At 33.4% G+C, this 20,748-nt stretch overlaps 3 protein-coding genes across 9 annotated transcripts; 2 read left to right on the plus strand and 1 right to left on the minus strand.

Moving 5' to 3' along the window:
* The first annotated feature begins 70 nt into the window (after window positions 1-70).
* On the plus strand, window positions 71-2,696 carry Rnmt (RNA guanine-7 methyltransferase). The gene is made up of 7 exons (XM_076435748.1): window positions 71-436; window positions 965-1,130; window positions 1,210-1,460; window positions 1,543-1,724; window positions 1,805-2,014; window positions 2,085-2,290; window positions 2,375-2,696. Exons 1-7 carry the CDS (start codon window positions 290-292, stop codon window positions 2,452-2,454), a joined length of 1,242 nt encoding a protein of 413 aa, XP_076291863.1. The 5' UTR covers window positions 71-289; the 3' UTR covers window positions 2,455-2,696.
* Window positions 2,375-20,312, minus strand: Mxt (Eukaryotic translation initiation factor mextil). 6 transcript variants are annotated; one of them, XM_076435746.1, is made up of 12 exons: window positions 20,158-20,312; window positions 18,811-18,920; window positions 18,597-18,737; window positions 18,065-18,234; window positions 17,800-17,992; window positions 17,476-17,547; window positions 16,623-16,683; window positions 15,941-16,223; window positions 15,570-15,822; window positions 15,378-15,499; window positions 13,401-13,426; window positions 2,375-13,323 (listed from the first exon to the last, which is right to left on the minus strand). In XM_076435746.1, the coding sequence occupies exons 2-12, from the start codon at window positions 18,908-18,910 to the stop codon at window positions 13,278-13,280; spliced, it is 1,467 nt and encodes a 488-aa protein (XP_076291861.1). In that variant the 5' UTR covers window positions 18,911-18,920; window positions 20,158-20,312; the 3' UTR covers window positions 2,375-13,277. The 6 variants fall into 6 exon arrangements, with proteins under 6 accessions (XP_076291861.1, XP_076291857.1, XP_076291860.1 ...); XM_076435742.1 differs by lacking the exon at window positions 13,401-13,426; XM_076435745.1 differs by lacking the exons at window positions 13,401-13,426; window positions 20,158-20,312 and adding an exon at window positions 19,922-20,127.
* Window positions 3,727-11,346, plus strand: Top1 (DNA topoisomerase 1). 2 transcript variants are annotated; one of them, XM_076435729.1, is made up of 12 exons: window positions 3,727-3,867; window positions 4,140-4,185; window positions 4,747-5,140; window positions 5,241-5,572; window positions 5,645-5,802; window positions 5,873-6,079; window positions 6,155-6,319; window positions 6,388-6,479; window positions 6,915-7,888; window positions 7,977-8,427; window positions 8,506-8,655; window positions 8,735-11,346. In XM_076435729.1, the coding sequence occupies exons 1-12, from the start codon at window positions 3,826-3,828 to the stop codon at window positions 8,835-8,837; spliced, it is 3,114 nt and encodes a 1,037-aa protein (XP_076291844.1). In that variant the 5' UTR covers window positions 3,727-3,825; the 3' UTR covers window positions 8,838-11,346. The 2 variants fall into 2 exon arrangements, with proteins under 2 accessions (XP_076291844.1, XP_076291845.1); XM_076435730.1 differs by lacking the exons at window positions 3,727-3,867; window positions 4,140-4,185; window positions 4,747-5,140; ... (3 more) ...; window positions 6,155-6,319; window positions 6,388-6,479 and adding an exon at window positions 6,567-6,814.
* Window positions 20,313-20,748: the final 436 nt, after the last annotated feature.

The following is a 20,748-nucleotide window of genomic DNA, read 5'->3' on the forward strand; positions in this document are numbered from 1 at the left end:
CTGTTTTGGACGCGCATGCGCGAGAAAAGGTGACCCGTCTGGGAACACTGAGTTGAGGTTGAGGTTGAGGTTGAAGCTTATTTAGTGTAGGCGCTGCAATCATCGTGTTACAACGTGTTCCGAGCGTATTATTACAAACATCATTTGTTTTTGTTTAAACTTAGAATATTGTAATGTTCCATGCAAGAGAGTGTTTACAGTACAACATCTTTCAGCGTATATGAGCTTTCATTAAGATAATTTAAAAATTCTACTGTAAAATTGACCCGGGATTGTTTTCTACACTAAAATGTTTGCCTCTTGTACTGAAACAACAAAGGAGGCCAAAGAAAAACAAGATGATGTATCAACAGAGCAAGAATCTGCAAAGCCATCGATCGAACCTAGTTCACAATCGTCTTGTTTGAAAAGGAAACTAGAAACAGAATCAAATAAGGTAATAAAGTGTGACCATGGATGAAATACTAGATAAAAATGTAAAAATATACAAAATTTTGGCAACAGGTGGTAAAAAATTTGAGAGACGATTTCTCGTAATGTTAGACGCAAATAAAAGAAGAAGAGTAATACTATTTTCAACGAAATCAAAATGTACAAAAACGATATTTTTAATTGCTAATAATTAGACTGAGGATCTTTATGCAAAATAAAAATTGTTTGCATATATGCAAGACATAGCAGCTAAATAGAAACTTCTGACGTTTTTTAATTATCTTATTAAGCTGAAATTAATACACTAATTAATACACTCCTTAAATCTTTTTTTATATGTCCACTGCTTTATATTGCACATATCCATTTTTGTCATAAATGCATAAAATCTGTAGTTTACTAATAATAAAAGAGGTAATCATCTCTTTAAATTTTCTCTCATCTACAGTCTAATACCCTGCCCTGTTTGGGTAGCATTTTATTTATGCGCTAAACAGTTACCATTTCACGAAACACAACTTTTAAATTATAGCAAAGCAATACTCCTTCAGACTTGTCAAGTGGCAGCAGTAGAGATCATGCGAAATTAGTTGCGAAGCATTATAACTCTATAGAAGATAAGGGCCTGTCTTCCAGGAATCAGAGTCGCATCTTATACATGAGGAATTTTAACAATTGGATTAAGGGCATGCTTATATGTAAGATTCTGATTCTTATGTGTTTAGAAGGAAGAACTTTGTTCTTCTCAATCTATAATAAAAGTAATTTAAATTGCAGCTGAATATTTTAACAAGCAGGATAAAGTGCACGGATCTTCTTTGAGAGTATTAGACATATGTTGCGGGAAGGGAGGAGATTTAATGAAATGGATGAAAGCAAACGTAAGGCATGTGATTTGCGCAGATTTAGCTGAAACTTCTATCGAGCAATGCCAACATCGATATAATGAAATATTGAACAGAAGTTCAAACGACAGAGGATTCGATCCTATATTTACTGCTGAGTTTATAGCAGCTGACTGCACGAAGGTATATCTTCTTACGTAGAAAAATGTACATTTTTCTTTTTACATCTTACCTATGGAAGTTCTCTTATAAAGAAGAGTTTCAGGTTCGTTTAAGGGAAAAATATAAGGATCCTAGTATACAGTTCGATTTGGTCAGCTGCCAGTTTGCATTACACTACAGTTTCGAGTCTTTGCAACAAGCGGAATGTATGCTGAGAAATGTTAGCGAATGTCTCAAAACAGGAGGCTATTTCATTGGAACTATTCCAGATACATATGATCTAGTGTATGTTTATCTTCTATACGTACTAACAGTTGCATAGTAATACTAAGCAAGTATAATCATTATTCTCTTTCCTTTATCAGTTCCAGGTGGCAGAAAACTGATGGTAATACATTTGGAAATGAGGTTTATAGCATAGAATTTTTCTGTGATAAAGAAAAGCCACCATTGTTTGGGGCTAAATACAACTTTCAGTTGGAAGGTGTTGTCAATTGTCCAGAGTTTCTTGTTTATATGCCTCTACTTCGCAAATTAGCTGCAAAGTTTGGTTTAGAATTAGTGAAATTTGAAAGGTAAACGTAGACACTAACGTGACAAAGCATTTCAGATTACACGAACTAAACGCCAAATATTAATTTACAGATTTGATAGCTATTATGAACGTATGAAAGTCGAAGGTAGATCACTGCTTGGTTTAATGCACGCTTTAGAAACGTATCCACCATATCATGGTGTGCCACTTCTTGGTCAGCCTACACAGGACTATCAGCATGCAGTGCAGTACATGCAAAATTTGCCAGGTCATCGTAAAATCGGCACTTTGTCAAAACCAGAGTGGGAGGTTATTTGTTAGTATACAAGAAATAATTTTTTTCAACATACGAAAATTAATATAGTTAACGCTGTTCTAATGTAAATTGTATTATTTTCAGCACTGTATGCCGTTTTTGCTTTTAAAAAGACGAAAATGGTAATGAATAGCGAGGGAAAACTAGAATGCGCAAAAACATAAAAATTAAGAACTAATTAGGAACTAAAAGTACTAGGGATAGTTTGAAAATAAACAACGTATTATAATTGATTTTGTATTGTACAAACTAGTCTGTTGCTATAGAGTTACATGCACTTGTGTAACTATAGTATACAGTTAGTGAAATATTTTATATGATAATTTTTAATGAATTTCGATCGGACGTATAATATGTAAATTTTCACCTGTATAACTGTATACAATATAATTTATACAAACTGTTTATATAATGGTGAAATTAAATCAATTTATGAATTTACTTACATAACAACACGATTGTATAAAGTATTTATCATACATTAATATCTACGAAATAATTTTGAAATATATCCATGTAAGAGAGAGAGAGAGAGAGAGAGAGAGAGACCTACAGAATCTCATTTAGCAGCTAAGGTTAATAACCATTAAATTTATAAGAAATAAATGTTACAGTTCTTCTGTATTTAATTTTCTATCAAGAACAAAAAAAATGTATCTGATCCTACTGTATCAGAAAGCTTTCTTAGGCGCAATAAAATTCGAAGGAAATATACATTATGATAGTTAAACTTCGGATGTTTATGCAATTTTCAATAATTGTAGACGAATTTTAAGAATATGGAATATAAAATAGAATCTTGTTTCCAGTAGTACATATAGTAACCTTTCCAGATCTGAAATAAATAAAGATTGTACAAAACTCTGTCGAATTTTATACTCTGCCCTTTTTTGAAAATTTTCAGAAGCCATAAATGCATAAAGATCCGCAGTCTAATGATAACAAATAGACCATCGTTATTGCGCCATCGCAGAATTAATATTTCATTTACCGTACTGGTACAAACATCTTAGCCGTGTAGGTACATTACATACGACGAGCTTCGATACTGTTCGATTTCAAGTTATGGCTGTGTCGTCTGGCAGCAATCGAAGCTTGTGACGCACGAACAAAATTTCTGCTCTATTTTTACAAAATTAATACGATATTTAACCAATGTTGGGACACGCTCGGTCCGTATCTCGATAAATATTCATTCGGAAAGTTTACTATCGAAATTGTACGTATTACATTCATATCCAACGTTGCTGAGACGGAATATGAACGAATAAACAGTTAGAATTTGCGGGGCGGAGGGTTATATCGGGAATCGAAGAGGCGGAGCCAATGTGACGCATGCGCAGTTAGACATTTTCGATACTTAGACCTGGGTCTCCTATACGCTCTAAGCGTTGGCTCCGTGCTCCGTCTGCAGTCTCGCGGAGTGTATAGTCGAGTAGCGACAGACTGTTGTGTGTGTTCCCAGTTCTCTTTACTTCCCTCGCTTCTGTTAGACCTCGCGTTACCAGAGTCTATCAGTCGCGTTTGCACGAGAAATGGAGCTCGAGCAGCCAACAACGCAGCCGAATTCCGAGCCAGTAAGTAACGATTCCGTGTCTATTCGTTTCGATGCGTTCACCCACGTGCATAGTTTTTCGATATTTCGCTTTGCAACACCGCTTTCCTCTTGGGCGCAAGGCATAGCCGTGGACGCGAAATTTTTCTAAGTCCCAAAATGGCGTCTGCGACTAAGTCCTACCTGGCTCGCTTCGCATCGCCAAACGTTAAGTCCGATAGCACCACGAGCCTTTATGCACGATGCGTCGCTTTCATTAAGATAGCATTCTGATGCGAATTTAATTGTTTTCAGGATAGAAAAACCAAGGAAATCAACAATGCGACTGGAAATCACAGCGGTAAGCCGTTTTATACGTGCGGTTTAACATACGTGTTCTGATATAGATGAGATTGGAACTTTGCTGCATAAAAGCTAAGTTCGACACGACGATCAAAGAACTCGGACTGCCAACAACCGGACCGGTCTGACACGTGTTTAGATTCGGCCGTAGAGACCGAACAATTTATGGCTTCCTGCGACTTGAATTTTATTATTATTGGTTTTTTAAATTGACACTTGTTTGCATTCTGTACTTTGAAAATTTGTTCAAGATTTTTCCCACATGCTGGAATTGCATGACATTTTTTTATTAATTAATTGGAATCGAGATTTTCGAAAAAATATATGAAAATGAATTTGAAAAACTTGTTTATATAATAATTGTAATAAACAAATTTATAAGTTTAATTACTTACGAAAAAAATATATTAAATGAAAAATTGAAGAATTTCGTATATTTTGTATATTTATTAAAACAACTAATTTGTACTTAATATTTTTATTAATATTATAAATTTGTAATTAACTTGTATATAATCATTTTAATGATTGAAATATTATATTTTATACAAATGTCTAGATACTCATATAAATGGCATGTCTAATGGATTTGATAAGAAAAGGGAACATAAATCGGAGCATAAGGACAAAGACAGAGAACGATCTCATAAGTCGGATCACAGAGACAAAGAGAGGAGTAAGGATAAGGATAAAAGTCATAAAAGTGAGCACAGAGATAAAGACAAGGACAAGCACAAACATAGTTCCAGTTCCGTTAAGGACAAGGATAAACACGATGGTAGTAACAGTAGCAAAGACAAGGATAAGGATAGAAAGAGTAGCTCATCCTCAAGCAAAGATAAAGAACATAAGAACAGTAGCTCTTCAAGTAGGGACAAGGAGAAGGATAAGAGCAAAGACAAGGAACATCATCACAAATCTAGTTCTGGCTCCAGTTCCAAGGATAAAGACAGGTAAACGAACTTTACCGATTTGTTCTTCAACAAGAAACAATTCCTTTGATTATTTTTTGTTGTTTCATTTTTACCAAGAAAAATGTTAACATAATTGCAGGCATCACAGTAGTTCCAAAGATAAGGACAGTTCCAGCAAAGACAAAGACAAGAGCAAAGATCGGGACAAGGATAAACACAAGGATAAGCATAGTGTAAGTTCTAGTTCGCGGGATAAGGATAAAGATAAAAGCATATCCAAAGACAAGGACAAGGAAAAGGAAAAGAAACATTCATCGGATAGAGATAAAGATAGACATTCAACGTCTCATACAAATGACAAGGACAAGCATCGTTCTGCTGAGAAAGATAAAGACAAATATAGTCTATCGAGTAAAGATAAACATCGTCATGACAAAGACAAAGACCGTCATCGACACGACAAAGAGAAATGTAAGTTATAGCATTATGAAGTTAGTAGCTATGTTCAACTGTTATTGTATATTAATATTTCCTGATTTGCAGCTAAGCATAAGGAGGAGAAGGATAGAAAGGAGAAAGAGAAGGAGGATATTAAAGTAAAAGAAGAGCCAATAGAAGAGAAACCTAATCATATACAAATGGGTGGAGAGTTCAAATATGTGAATGTAGGCTCAATTCTGAAACAAGATATAATGAAAGAGGTATAACTTGTAGCTGCAGGTTTCGTTTTAAATAATTGTAACAAATTTTGAACTAAATAATATGTCATAGGAACCAGTTTCTCAAATTGAACCAGAAGATGACGATGACAGTGGTGGAGAACAACCATTGTACATTAAAGAAGAAGACGATGAAGATGAGCCTGTTAACGAGCAGGAAGGTAGTATGGATTCAACCGATGGAAATGATACAAGACTCTCTGACCTCCATAACACGACTCTTAAAACTGAAGACGATTCGGATGAAGATGTGCCTTTGGTAGGTAAAATGTATGCATCGACTGACGAAAATACTTTGTGCAACAATTTGATAATATGATCAAAAATTATATAGAGTGCAAGATCTGCTGTGACCCCCGCAAGTATTAAAAGAAGTTTCGAATCCGATGAGGAGGAGGATGACCTTCCTCTTTCTGCGCGCAAGAAGCCTAAGAAAAGTGAAACGAAAACGAAAAAGAAGAAACGAAAGCACGAAGACGATGAAGACGAAGTTGAACAGGTAACATATTCATTTGTGTATTTCAATGAAATAATTTTAATATATTCAATGAATGTTTTTTCCGTTAGAAGCCAAAAAAGAAAGGTGCAAGAGCATCGAAAGGAGAAAATCCAAGTCCGCGGAAGAAAAAACAAGAAGAGGAACTGGAAGTTTGGAAATGGTAAATTATAATTATCGTTTAAAAATCCCGCGTCCATGTGGCGAACGAGGTTATGTTACCAGTGTTACCTAACCTCGTTTCGTTGTATATATATATATATGCAACGTTAGGAGCAGTTGCCTCTATAACCTCTATTCTATGTATAGTAAGATAGTAAGACAATTAGAAAATGAGTAATTCTCATATTAATGTAGGATAAGTTCAGCAATGTTTAATATTATTTCCAAATTGACGATATTCGTTTCTGGAACCTTGATTCGTAATTTTTGTCAGAAACCAAACATTTGCAGTGCAATTCATGAACGTACACGACCTTTAAGGTTAAGTGTTCTAAGGTCTTTATGATTTTTTTTCTTTTCCTTTGGCTGTATTAATGTCGCCACAATAAATGTTGAAACAGTTCGTGTAAATTAAACAAGAAAATAATTTTTCTAGGTGGGAAGAAGAAAAGAAAAACGATGGAACGAAATGGACCTTTTTGGAGCACAAAGGGCCAGTATTCGCACCTGCATATGATCCTCTTCCTCCGGACGTTAAGTTTTATTACAATGGTAAAGAGATGAAATTGAGTCAAGATACAGAGGAAGTTGCCACTTTCTATGCACGCATGTTGGATCATGATTACACTACAAAGCCTGCGTTCAATACTAATTTCTTCCATGATTGGAGAGAAGTGATGACAGACTCTGAGAAAGCTAAAATAGTTGACTTAAGTAAGTGTGATTTCAAGCAGATGCATGCGTATTTCCTTCAGAAAAGCGAAGAACGAAAAGCAATGACAAAAGAAGAAAAGTTGAAAATAAAGGAGGACAACGAAAAGACTCAGAAAGAATATGGTTTTTGTACTATTGATGGACATAAAGAAAAGATAGGTAATTTCAAGATCGAACCTCCTGGCTTGTTCAGAGGCCGTGGCGAACATCCAAAAATGGGTAAACTGAAAAAGAGGGTCATGCCTGAAGATATTCTTATCAACTGTTCCAAAGACTCCAACGTACCAAAGCCACCGCCAGGCCACAAATGGAAAGAAGTTCGACATGATCCTAACGTCACATGGCTTGCTTCTTGGACTGAAAATATTCAAGGGCAAGTGAAATATGTCATGCTTAATCCATCGAGTAAACTGAAGGGTGAAAAGGATTGGCAGAAGTATGAGACTGCTAGGAAATTGGCACAATCTATAGATAAAATTCGTGCCGAATATAAGGAAGACTGGAAGAGTAAAGAAATGCGTATAAGGCAGAGAGCCGTTGCCTTGTACTTTATAGATAAATTAGCTTTGAGAGCTGGTAACGAAAAGGATGAGGATCAGGCGGATACTGTAGGTTGTTGTTCTTTGCGAGTAGAACACATTTCATTACATGAACAAAAGGATGGAAAGGAATATGTAGTTGTATTTGATTTCTTAGGTACGTTCATTTCCTCTTTAGTAAAATTATATAGATACATTCGTTCGGTTTAATATGTGTGTACATTCTTACATTGATATGTTTGTAGGTAAGGATTCAATAAGGTACTACAATGAAGTGCCAGTAGAAAAACGGGTATTCAAGAATTTACAACTGTTTATGGAGAACAAATCACCCGCCGATGATTTATTCGATCGTCTCAATACAACTGTCATGAATAAGCACTTGAACGAACTGATGGAAGGTCTTACTGCTAAAGTATTCAGAACATACAACGCGTCATGGACGCTACAGCAACAATTAGATAAATTGACAAATCCTGAAGACACCGAAGCGGAAAAGATTTTGTCATATAATAGAGCAAATAGAGCAGTTGCAATCCTATGTAACCATCAGCGTTCAGTGCCGAAGACACATGCGAAATCTATGGAAAATCTTAAAGCAAAGATAGAAGCCAAGAAGGAAGCTATAGCTGACGCAGAACTTGCAGTGAAGGATGCTAAACGCGATGCTAAGCACGGATCTGTTAAAGAAAAAGTGTAAGATACGCGTAGTTATTTTATTCATTTGATATTTGATAATGAGAACTATAATATTTTCTGTGTATTATGTTACAGTGTATATGAGAAGAAGAAGAAAACTCTGGATAGATTAAAAGAACAATTGACGAAATTGGAGGTACAGGCAACGGACAAAGAGGAAAATAAAGAAATTGCATTGGGCACCTCCAAGCTGAATTATCTTGATCCTAGAATTACCGTTGCATGGTGAATTTTTTAACTTACACTGTTTTTACAGAGTATGCGTTTTTTTCGTAGTAAAACATGTGATTTTTAATATTTCTAGGTGCAAGAAAAATAAGGTCCCGATCGAGAAAATTTACAACAAAACACAAAGGGATAAATTCAGATGGGCAATAGACATGGCAGGACCGGATTATGTCTTTTAACCCTGTGAAGAATCGGTTATTTCACAAGAAACTAATTCCCACTGATTGTATTTAGTGAATTTTTTGTTCTAATAATCAGGAGAAAAACAATTATATAATTTTCTATATTTACAAAATGATAAAAAAAAACAAAAGTGAGGGACATATTTTATATAGGACACTGCGTTAAAAATTTCGATGAAGATATAATCGGTGTGTAATAACGACACATACTCGTAGCTCTAGAATGAATTGTTTAGCAGTGATTGCGTTAAAAAAATTTTTTAGCGGTCGCATTCGGATGTAGGCGTTGTTTCAATTCAACTTACAACTATCGAACACGGAAATTCAATAGTTTAACACTACTTTAAATCCATTAGATAGAAATTTCTGGTGTGTGTGAATTCTAAACAAAGGGACATATGAAAACAAGATTTCATGCAAGTGGTCTAAGTTTAGAAGACATATATATGTATGGATTATTTCAATAGTACAAGAATTTCATGACCTCTAAATTTAAGAAGGGTACCCAAGTGCATGGGCTGTTGCATTGTAAATAGAATTTATTCGTGAAAACTTTGCCAGCCCACGAAGGAGAGAAGAATTGTGTACGTGTATTAGATCGATAAAAAATACCTTAACGCGTCTGCCAAACGAGTAGATAATTTTACATTCGTTTAATCTGACTTTTCTCGTAAATGTATAATATCATCAGTGGAAAGTCATTTACACCGTGCATTACAACATTCTAGAAAGTCTCGAATGTTTAGATTATTAGAGACATGTGCTCTACGTGAATTTTTTTAGTATCAAGTTTATTGAAAACGAAATTTTAGTTAGTAAACTGAATTGGAATATATAATGTCCCAGGAAATAATTATGATATAGTAATGTATTTAAAAAGTAGATCATCGCTTCTAGCGATTTATGTTTTATAAAACAATGTTTAGATTATAATAAATGTGAACACAGTGTATCTGTAACTTTTTTTTAATATTTGTACACATACGAACCTTGTAATCGCCATGATAAGCTTCTTGAAAGAAAGCTGTTGGTTTTAAATAATTTAAAACCTCACTTATCACGCTCACTTAGCAATAAGACATCCTCATGCGAAATTAGTTTTGTTTGAAAATTGTATTCGACGATCGATCGATGCGACTTTTGGTAGACACTGATACGTTTTTAGTAACAAAATATGTAAATCAGTTGCAATAGTTTCCGTAATTCTTACTTCTAAGGGAGAAAAAAGAATATCTTTGTTTATGTAACTAATGAGACTCAAGTTACATATGAATGTTTAAGAATATGAAGTATTTCACATTAATTTGTTACAAGCATAAGTAAATCATACTTAGAATAAATCGTGCTATTGTCTATATATTTATCTTGGAATGTGAAACAGGGACGAGTAATTTTTTCAATTAAAGTAACTTAAAATACTACTAAGTTTAAATATATCGTAAATATCGATAATAGATATTCACTTAGATTTCTCATGTATCGTATTTGTTCGTATTTATCGATTGCTCGTCACTGATAAAACTATTCCTATGACTATGTTGTATACATATAAATATACTCGATTATTTACATCCATAATTATATATAGGTATATATATATATGAATATATATACATATATATAAGTATATTTAAGAAAATTACAATAACAAAATTATACGGATGTATAATCAGAATGGTGGTTTTTTCAAAATCCCTGTGTTGATTGAAAGTTGACTTACTTGAGAGAATTTGGCATGAATTTACGCATTTCACTATTATTATTATAATCATCATCGTCATCAATCATTACGATTATCACTTTCACCAATATTACTAAAGACCACTATTCTCACGAAACTGCCAATCATTGTACTATTAATTGTATAATTTAATAGTCTGACATGTTACAGAACCAGTTTCTCAGATTAGATATAAGTTTTGTACTACCTTTGAAAGTTCCAGCTAAAATTCATAGCAGCTAAAGAAATTTCATTTATATGAAATACACCATATACTATACTGCTTCGAAATTTGAAGATATTTAATTAATCTGTGTTAATTCATATGTTTAATATACTATCTCTAACTTTATATTTCTTTTTTTTTTATTAACAGCAAAGAAAAACTTTTTGTGGGCAAAACTGGTACTGTGTGATAGACTGAATGTTAATTTATATAATGACATAAGTAGACTGAATTTAAGATACACATATATGCATATGTATATCGCATTCTTAACTTACATATTGAAATTATTTGCAATATAGGGGTTAGCAATTACTTAATCTTATAGATTATTAAAACGAAACATGCAATCAGAGAGTAGGCCTTTGATATCGAATGTTTTATGCACGTAACGTCAGATGATATAACATTTTTAACTTTTACAAACTGTGAATGGCAAGGAAACGCAATCGATATATCTAGTACAATGTGATCTGTGCACAAATTGAACGTATATGTATATTTCGGACATTACCATTTCTATACGATGCTAGAATAATAAAACTTATGATGTCGACAGATTGGTTCGTTTTTTTTTAAATATGTTACACGTTCTCTTACTAACTACGACCGAACTCTGAGTTATCAGTATATAATATATATATACATATATATATATTTCATATCATATTGTGTACGGAATTGAAAATAAACTTAATGTTTGTAGTACCTTAAGGTGCAAGAAACATAATCAAAAAGACATTCTGATTTTTATTGATTTATTACTAAAGAGCAAAGTACAATAATATAATTTATTACTGTAGTTAGTGGTAATAGAAATAAATTACTAATAATTTAATTCAAATAATCGTGAAAATTTGTAATAAATATTAAACGATGTAAAAACTTACAAACATAACGTCCCATGTGCGTGCAGTACGATTCCATTTCATATTAAATAAATAGATGAAAATTTTCCCTCTTATTGATATTTCAAGCCAGAAAACCCACTAAATGTTCATGTGAAACGCAGAGAAAACAACAAAAAGTCGTTTAAAAAGTACAAACAATAAATAAGTGATTTAAATAGGGCGAGAAGAATGATATCATTGTAGAACAATATCAAAAATGTAGAAATACATTTTTAAGTTACTGTGTTCTGGCTAATGAAACATTTTCAATAAATATTACAAGCTTAATTAAAAAAGAGGGGTCATCGCAGTACATTATAATATACAATATAGAAATAACATTTTATGCTTGCTAAAAGGGCGGTAAAGTCACAACGGTGGATCAATTGCAGTGCTATATAAATCAATTTCTTAAAAAAAAATCAGCACAGTAAAAACACGTAATCCACACAATTGCGAAATAGAAATGTCTAAAGATGGAAAATATTATTGTTTTCATCTTTTCGCAGCATTAATGCATCATACTGCACATAGCATTACCGTTTTAGTATATAAAATATAAAATCTTGAGATTGAATAAAATCTTTTTTTTTGGTTGTTACGTCACAGCAGAATATAATTACCAAATTTGGTAGTTCCTACTTTTAAATAGGTAGACTAGATTAGGCTAAATCACTGTTTGTTTCAGTATTTGTTATTTTTGTTACAGTGTAACAAGAGAGTGTTACACAGAAAAATTTTTGTTGAATGTTTATGTAAATTACATTCTAACATGGTCAACTTTAATTCTACTAGAGGACCAGTGTCCATTTTTTTTTGTTAGTGTAATTCTTGTTATCTTTTCTTCCTTTCATTTTTCTTCTCTTATTCAGAATTTATATCTAACACATTTAATTAACAATAATATTTGTCAATAAAAATGCTGTTACAATATTTCTGAACATATTCTAAACGTATTTCGTTTTCACAGGTTTTATGAATCCATTGATTTGATCTATTATGCTAACATCGTACAAAGTGCTTATTGTCTTTCATAAGTATTTCAATAATTCTTTGAAATATCTGAGTAGCAATGTTGTTAACGAGACGCAAAGCGATACGTATATTTGGTATGCCGGATACCGAGTTATACGGTAAAAATAATTACTGCAGCTCACGTGTTCAATACAAATAAATTAACAATGAAATATTCTGAATTTGAAAGCGTACAAATGTATAATACAAAAGCATAAATGCTTAGAAAGTGTGATCATCGTTAAAAGAAAATTTAGATAAAAACACGCATAGATTTACAAACATCTATAGCAATATATATCTGCTAGTTATTTTATATTGCTCTACTTGAATGGAGCAATACCGATTGTCTCGCTCATATTCATTATGAATGTTTGTTAGCGTTTGCATATTTGTTTACCGACAAACAAATATTATACTGAACTTCTTTTTTTCAATTTATCACAATACATCGACAGAAAAATCGATGTAAAGAATATTATTAATACATACGATTTCATGAAGTGGACAAGTGTAACTTTTTCAATCTCATTCCGGATCTGTTTCCCCTTCTCCAATTGGCAATACCGTAACAAGACCAGCAGCTGCTACCTTAGCTTTGTATGCTTCCGGTTCGAACCAGCGAATCGGTGTCTGTCAAATAAAATTATATATATTTGTACAATAATTGACAACAATATCAAAAAAACGTATCAATAGATTTACTTTACCTTGACGTGATGTTACAAGCAGCATGCTTTTGATTTATAAAGCAAGTGTTAAATGATTTACAGTAACGTGCATGCCTTCTTAACATACTGTCATAAAGCTTTATATACATCGGTTCGTTTTAAGAGAGGAATTCGCCGCGGTTTCGTTTAAACACTGGTGCTACACGATATATTTCAAAATACAACAAATTAAAACGCTTTATTATCTTTGAAATCTCAAGATGTTTTACAATATTTTCGTTACATCGTGTACAAAATTTAATACTTTTCTTGTAATACTTAAGAAGTAAAAACAAAAAACATAAGAATAGGAATACCTTGTTTAACTTCATGTAATAATAAACTATAACGATTAAAACAATTAATAATACATACGAACAATAAAAAAAAGACGAAGTATATAATCTAAGAACATAAGGGTCTTTGCCCACTAGACGCCTCCTCTGCCTACCTGCGCCATCGCTCTTTCCCCGTTTTGGGTTTCTTCTGTGTATTTCAATGGGACTGCGCCTGCTATACCTGCGCCTGCAGGTATATGGCACCATTGCAGGTATAGTAGGCGCAGTCCCATTGAAATACACAGAAGAAACCCAAAACGGGGACGGAGCGATGGCGCAGATAGGCAGAAGAGGAGTCTAGTGGGCAAAGACCTTAAAGAGTCGAACAGTCTCGTAGCGTAATACTTCTTATCCACTTTAATTTTTTCAGTCTATAAAATTAGCCATATTTCTATTTAGTTAAAAAAAGGAAAAGTTGAGATCTTTACTATTTTAACGATATAAAATGGAAATATGTACTCAAAGATAGCTTTTCGTATGTGAATGAAATCATGGTATGCAATACGATATTACGGCGTAGCTACAGAAAAACGAACGGATTATACTAATACAATGTACTGATATATATTAATATACATCTTATATTAATATAAATATTGACATGTATTAGTACGAGTCCAAGGTATTTTACTTTAGAATATAAAATTATTAAATAACGTAATCAGAGGTGTATATCTTATAAATATATAACAGATTCATCGTGTAATACTGATAACACAAAGACTTTTTTGGTAAGTGTAAGTATATAAAGTAAACTATGGTAGTAACATGTAATCTTTGGTTTAAGTACATATATGACTTGGCACAAATCCATTAGCGTATGCTTTTATGAATTTGTCATTTAAAAAAGTCGACTTTGTAGCTCGATGTTAATTGAGAAAGATAATATAGCTCATTTCCATATCTTTATCACAACCTTCCCATATTAACGTAAGAGATTCGTTTCTGCCAAATCTTATATCATCGTCTTATACTTTGTCTTCAATAGACGTAAATATTGCAATGAGAGTATTTAAACGGCCATAATATAAATATGACAGTCTCTTTGGAATTAGCACATTTCAGTGTCAAGAACAAATTATAACTTGAAAACATAGTTAACTTTTGGACGAGTATTATTAATTTCTAGCCATTTAGAGAATAACCCTGTGTAACAAATCGAAAATACTTTAGTTCGATAATATTATCTTTAAACTACATACCCTGAAAATTTCATTTGGATATTTATAAAATTGACTACACGCTTCCAATAAACACCGATACCCGCAGTACTTATATCAGCTTTTAAAATTTGAAACGCGTAAATACTTTTCTTATAAATTGAATCTTTTTGGTAACGCTATTTAATCACGCGATTTCAATTGTATAATGAAGTATAGAATGAAACATAATATATATATATATATATATACGTATATATAAAAAGAAATAATATCCGTTAGCACGCTAACAATGTCCAGCAAATATTATTTTTCTTTAGGAACTGAATATTTTGTTTGTCAAAAATTTCGAAAGATCGCTTAATTTTTTCAGTATGTTACACAAAGCTTTCTCCTTAAAGAGTATCAACGTAAAAAAAATATTAGTAAGTTATACTGTTGCACATCAGTTGTTTAGCATTCGTATCACGTCGATATACCTTGCGAACAATGTTGGGACACTCCTTTTGAATTCGAGCCCAGTCCACAGGCGGTTGTTTAGCATAAGGACCTGTTGAACACAGTAACAAAAACTCGTACGTGAGTTCCCTGATTTCTGGAACTGAATAAATGTTCGATTAAATATCAGGTCTCGTAGAAAGTAAGTCAGACATTCGATTGTACTCGTTTACCTTTATGAGTCGAAGGATTTGCTTCAGAAATGATATGTGGTTTATATGTTTCTTCGCTTTCCGATGTGGCTGAACTGTCCACAATCAATTCTCGGCTCATCTCATTGGTAGTACTCGATGTCAACGGTGTTTTTTGCGAGTTGGAAGACGATAGAGAATAAGCGGACTCTTCCTCGAAATTAAAGTATTCTATACCGCTCGTAAAGTTTTCCGAATCTCCTAAGAAATATTCATCCAAAACCAGCTTCGCAGTCTGATACATACCCAGTAATTTCCATTAAAATATATTCCATAATGCCGTTATTCAGTGAAATAAAATGTGTCGATCGTAGACTTGTACGTAGAAATAAACAATTGAAAAATATGATTACCCTAACAAGATCCAGATTGCATCCTGTGATCTTCAAGGATTGGTTACCAACCGTAACCGTGTATTTGTATTCGCCTATACTGGCGTCGTTGGTGGAGAAGCTATGGAGGAGCGAACGTGCGCGGGAGTTTTGTTGCTGTTGCAATCGGTTGCTTTCATCCGATGCACTGCTATTTAACGAAGAACTAGAACCTCCCATTGCTCCTTTTTCTCCTCCACCTTGCTCCAATCTCACCGGTGATGCATTTCGTTGAATCGTATCTTTTATCAAGTCCTTCGCGTAACTGTTGCAATAATATAACAGGTATGAACATTGCATAGTTTAACACTAAACCTACCACCACCGGTCAAAATGACCGGTTCCAGATCTTTTATTTTACACTTATTGAAATACAGTAGAACTTCGATTATCCTAACAATTACATAGTTTCAATACTGAACTTAATCCTTATTAAGGCCCTTGATCAGAGGCCCGGATAATCGAGGTTCTACGGTAATAACAATTTTTTATTTAATAAGAAATTATTGTATAGATGTCTTTAACAGAGCACGTATAACAATAGGAGCCGCACGAAATCTAAATCAAATTAATCTTGCCATTTTATAAGGGAGCATGTTCCAGTTACTTTTGAGGCTCGGTAGGTTTAGTGTTGAATATCAACATTAAAAACAATTAAACTTACTGTATCTTGTCCTCGGAAGTACCCGTGATTTGGACAAGTCGTTCTTTGGCTCCAGGGTTTACTACAAGAAAAGGAAAATATTAGACCGATGTTTGTTTTCATATTGCACGTGAAACTTTGTTATTACCAAAGTTCGTTTCGTAAAAGCGATCTGTATTATGGTTAATGTATCATGTATAAATATAGACACTTTCCAAACATGTCAAGACAAATTATTGGTGGATTAAAACATTAATAAGATCGGTATTAATTGTAGACGAGATATTCTGTGAAAGAAGAACAATTTAATATTCATGTGCATTGGGAACCATAAGCGATTGTAAGCAATAACATTATTTGTATTAAAAATGTAAAATGCTGCTCATAACAATTTATTTGTATTTTATTCGTCTTTTTTTAATAAGCTGCGAACACAATGCATGATATATTCGATGATAATCACATGATAATAATTAAAAATTGCACAATAAAAATATGATGTGAGCGATTAAACTTCCGAAGCTCAAGCAGGACAGTTTCCAATCACTTTTGTATATGAATTTTCTTTACAAATTAATAAAGAACATATGTTTCATGCAGATAAAAGTAAAAATACATGTTAAAACACAAATTAAATATAAATATTATATGTGTGTACTGTTCAACGAAGTACATCTTCACTTTGTTTATTGAATTCTATATGTGATTCAACTATAGAAACAAACAATTTTGTATTTTATTATTTGTAAAATGTAATTTTTGGTTGTAATGAGAATATTAGGATATGTAACAGACATTAAAAAAGTAAACAATTAGTTATTTCCGAAATGCATGAGCATAATGCTATCAAGCCATCTGCAAATTATTTGTTTACCTCGCTGGAAGGAGATGATTGTCTGGCTGAGCTCTTCGATCATGTGAACTCGCCGCCCTTTTATTCCCATCACTATATTTTTGTGCAAATAATTTAGAAGTGGAAAATAATACTTACTATATACTTATAATAGATACGAAAAAACGTGAAACATAGAAATATTGGCGCTAACGATATAGTGCGTGATAACTTGAAATTAAATTAAATTTTTAAAACACCAAGAAAATATGCTACGTACTACAATTTACAAATATTTATATGTACTTTCTACTACATTAATAGGAATATTCGTATCCAATCGCGGAAACATTAAATTTTCTTTACCTTTGCCGGAATCACTGTTACGTATAACAACTTCATCTTTGCAGTAGTTTTTCCCAGGAATACGTGTCGGTTTAACAAATTTCCCACTATTCTTTATAACTTCACCAGGACCCAAGATAGGTGCTGCAGTGGGTGAAGACATTGCCAGAGGTGATGATAGCACGTTTGTAGGTGTGTCGGGAATTGTTTCTGCCTGTTAACATTAAACGAATACTTTTAAGACACAGTTATCTTATATTTCAAAAAAGAAAAGTAAGAAACATACATTATCCAGATGTGATAGTTTCTGAGTATAATACTCATCCATAGAATCAGTGTGACGCCACTGCTTAGCTCTTAATTCTATAAGTTCCAGCAGGTGAACCCTAGTCGTCAGATCTAATTTTTCGTCCTGACTTCCATTTCTAATTGCCACAAAAGCTCTGTCCAGCTGATCTGTGTATCAACTCGGTATTGTTAGAAAAAATAGGGGTGGGCAGGTGCCCGGAAATTCGGAGATCCGAACATCATAGATTTTCTAAAGTATCCATAATTCGATTAACACATTGACTCCCATAGCAGTCACTACTGACCGGCTCAACCGAGCTCAATAAATTTCGAAAACAAGAAAGTTCATAATTTTGTAACTACAATTAATATATTAGAACCAGAGACTAATACCGGTAAAATAAACATACCGGTGTTATATACCGGCAGTCTACTGATAAGTGTACATACGAACATGTTAATATTTTTATTTTTGGTATCGACAGTCAACGTGTTAACTTGCACTTGCACTTCTATTATAAAGTTAATACCTTTGTAAATAGCTTCTAATTGATGGGCATAAAGTTTCAGGTGATTACACATTCTAACCACACTCATTTGCAGCGTTTGGTCATGGAAGACATTGGTTAGTCGCATTGCTACGTTGTCGATTAAGGACACTATGTCCTCCACTGTTAAATAGAATTGTTCAATTTAATAGAATCACTATATAAATATACATTAGAAATATGAAGTAAAACTTACTATTCAGACAGACGGTCGAGTGGCGTTGATTGAGCTTAAGCGGTCGAGGTTTTTCGATTTTTTTTATGGTTCGCGCCCTGTTTACCTGAGTATTGGCCATTGTGTATAATCTTGAAAAAAAAACATTCATAAATTATCGTTATTAACTCCATAAAAATTGAACGCGACACTATCAAAGTTTGTACTACATTTGAGAATCGTAAATTTAAAATGAATCTACTTTCACGCGGTTAGAAAGTCCACGCTCTAAACGTGCCGTTTGCGGATGCATTACGAGCAATAAAATGATAAATAAGCGTTTTTATAACCGATTTCTCTTTGAACGTTACGAAAACTTTTTACTAAAGATATTCAACAATGAAGCAGACGTGTTGCTGTTTGCTGAGCTAATATTTACAGAGACATTGTTTACATTCTCGATAACTTTCAGTAATTCCGTAATTAATATTCTTCCGAAGAACGTTTTCGTTCACTAGAGTTTTTCAAAAATATTGAAACAATATACGATATGTTCGCCATCGATATAGATATTTCAAGAATGCGCGGTTTTGTTGTTACACAAATTTGTTTTACCGGTGTAGATTGAAATTAGAATAATCCGCAGGTTCGTTTGCTTAATCAAAGTAATTTCTTCCTATTCAATTTAAAAATGCTTCGATCACTTTGAAAAGAGCAATCTCCGAAAGTTTCGATATATAGTTCTGCGCCGCGGGTGATTTAAAAATAACTACAGAAAAGAGGGTGGTTTGCGAAGGAAATAATAACCCACGACCAACAAAGACGGTAATACCCAAGAATTTCGTGTAAAACTGTATAATTCGAACAATGTTCGGTATATCTGACTGTGATTGTGCGAACATTAATGTCTTAACAATGACAGATCATTTTACCGTAGTCCCAAAGTGATAAAAATAATTTATACGGTACCCATGTGAGCGCCCCTGGCACTTTCGACATCTTGTACGGAACGTTAGAAGAGGAGGGAAAACTCGCGAGGGACAAAGACAGGTAACAAGCAAAAGAAAGGAGAAAACTGGAGTGGGGGGAGGGGGAAGAAGGGCGGAAGACCGAAAAGTGTGAACGAAAAGAATGTAATTACGACGACGAATACCTCGAACTTGGATGATTTACAGGTCATTAGGATAATGACACAGACGAACTGTCGTAAGCGTGAATTGAGCGAGTTTAAACAATTAGCACGTCTAGCATTAACATAAAATCCAGATCGTGGGAGCTAAACGATATATGTCATGCCAATCAAACACTTGACACCTGGTATTTCACATATTAACCTTACACGACGTCGATTGTTGACACTCTGATTTTTATCGTTGGAAAATAACTTACCAGCACGTCGGCCGTGCCACCACGGATCAACAACAGGCAGACCGTCCGAAAGAAATCGGTATGAGATGTGTCGTTGGTCGTTGACATACGTTGCGAAGGTATACTCGAACGGTGCTGCCAATCACTGCCAATGTGGTCTTTAAAAATTACTAGCGATTGCTAGCGATTGCTAGCGATCGAAATTAAAAAAAGAACCGCGAATTGAAATATCGTCGACCTCGTATGAAAATTGCCTAAGTCCAAAAAAGTAAATTTTACAAGAGGTGAAAAAAATCTATTTTGCTTTACACGGAAATTTTTTCAAACTATGTTTATATTTAGACACTAATTAAAGCAGTTATCAAAAAAATTACTCTCAAACCGTAGAAATTGAAGTACCTAACAAGGCGAAGCTGAAAACCCAATCTTCATAAAAAATGTATACGCTTATATTGTATAGACAGTTTTCATATGAAAGCTGTATTTTAAAATTTTACCTGTATTTCTCGAACGAATGTCGAGAATAAATTATTATAATATATTTATTTAAGAAAGACTTCTAATCGAGAAGACTCATTAAAAAGCGTTTCACTTCTTTGGCACAAAAATGCT

This window comes from Lasioglossum baleicum, chromosome 12 (assembly GCF_051020765.1).
Source record: "Lasioglossum baleicum chromosome 12, iyLasBale1, whole genome shotgun sequence".
NCBI classification, from domain to species: domain Eukaryota; kingdom Metazoa; phylum Arthropoda; class Insecta; order Hymenoptera; family Halictidae; genus Lasioglossum; species Lasioglossum baleicum.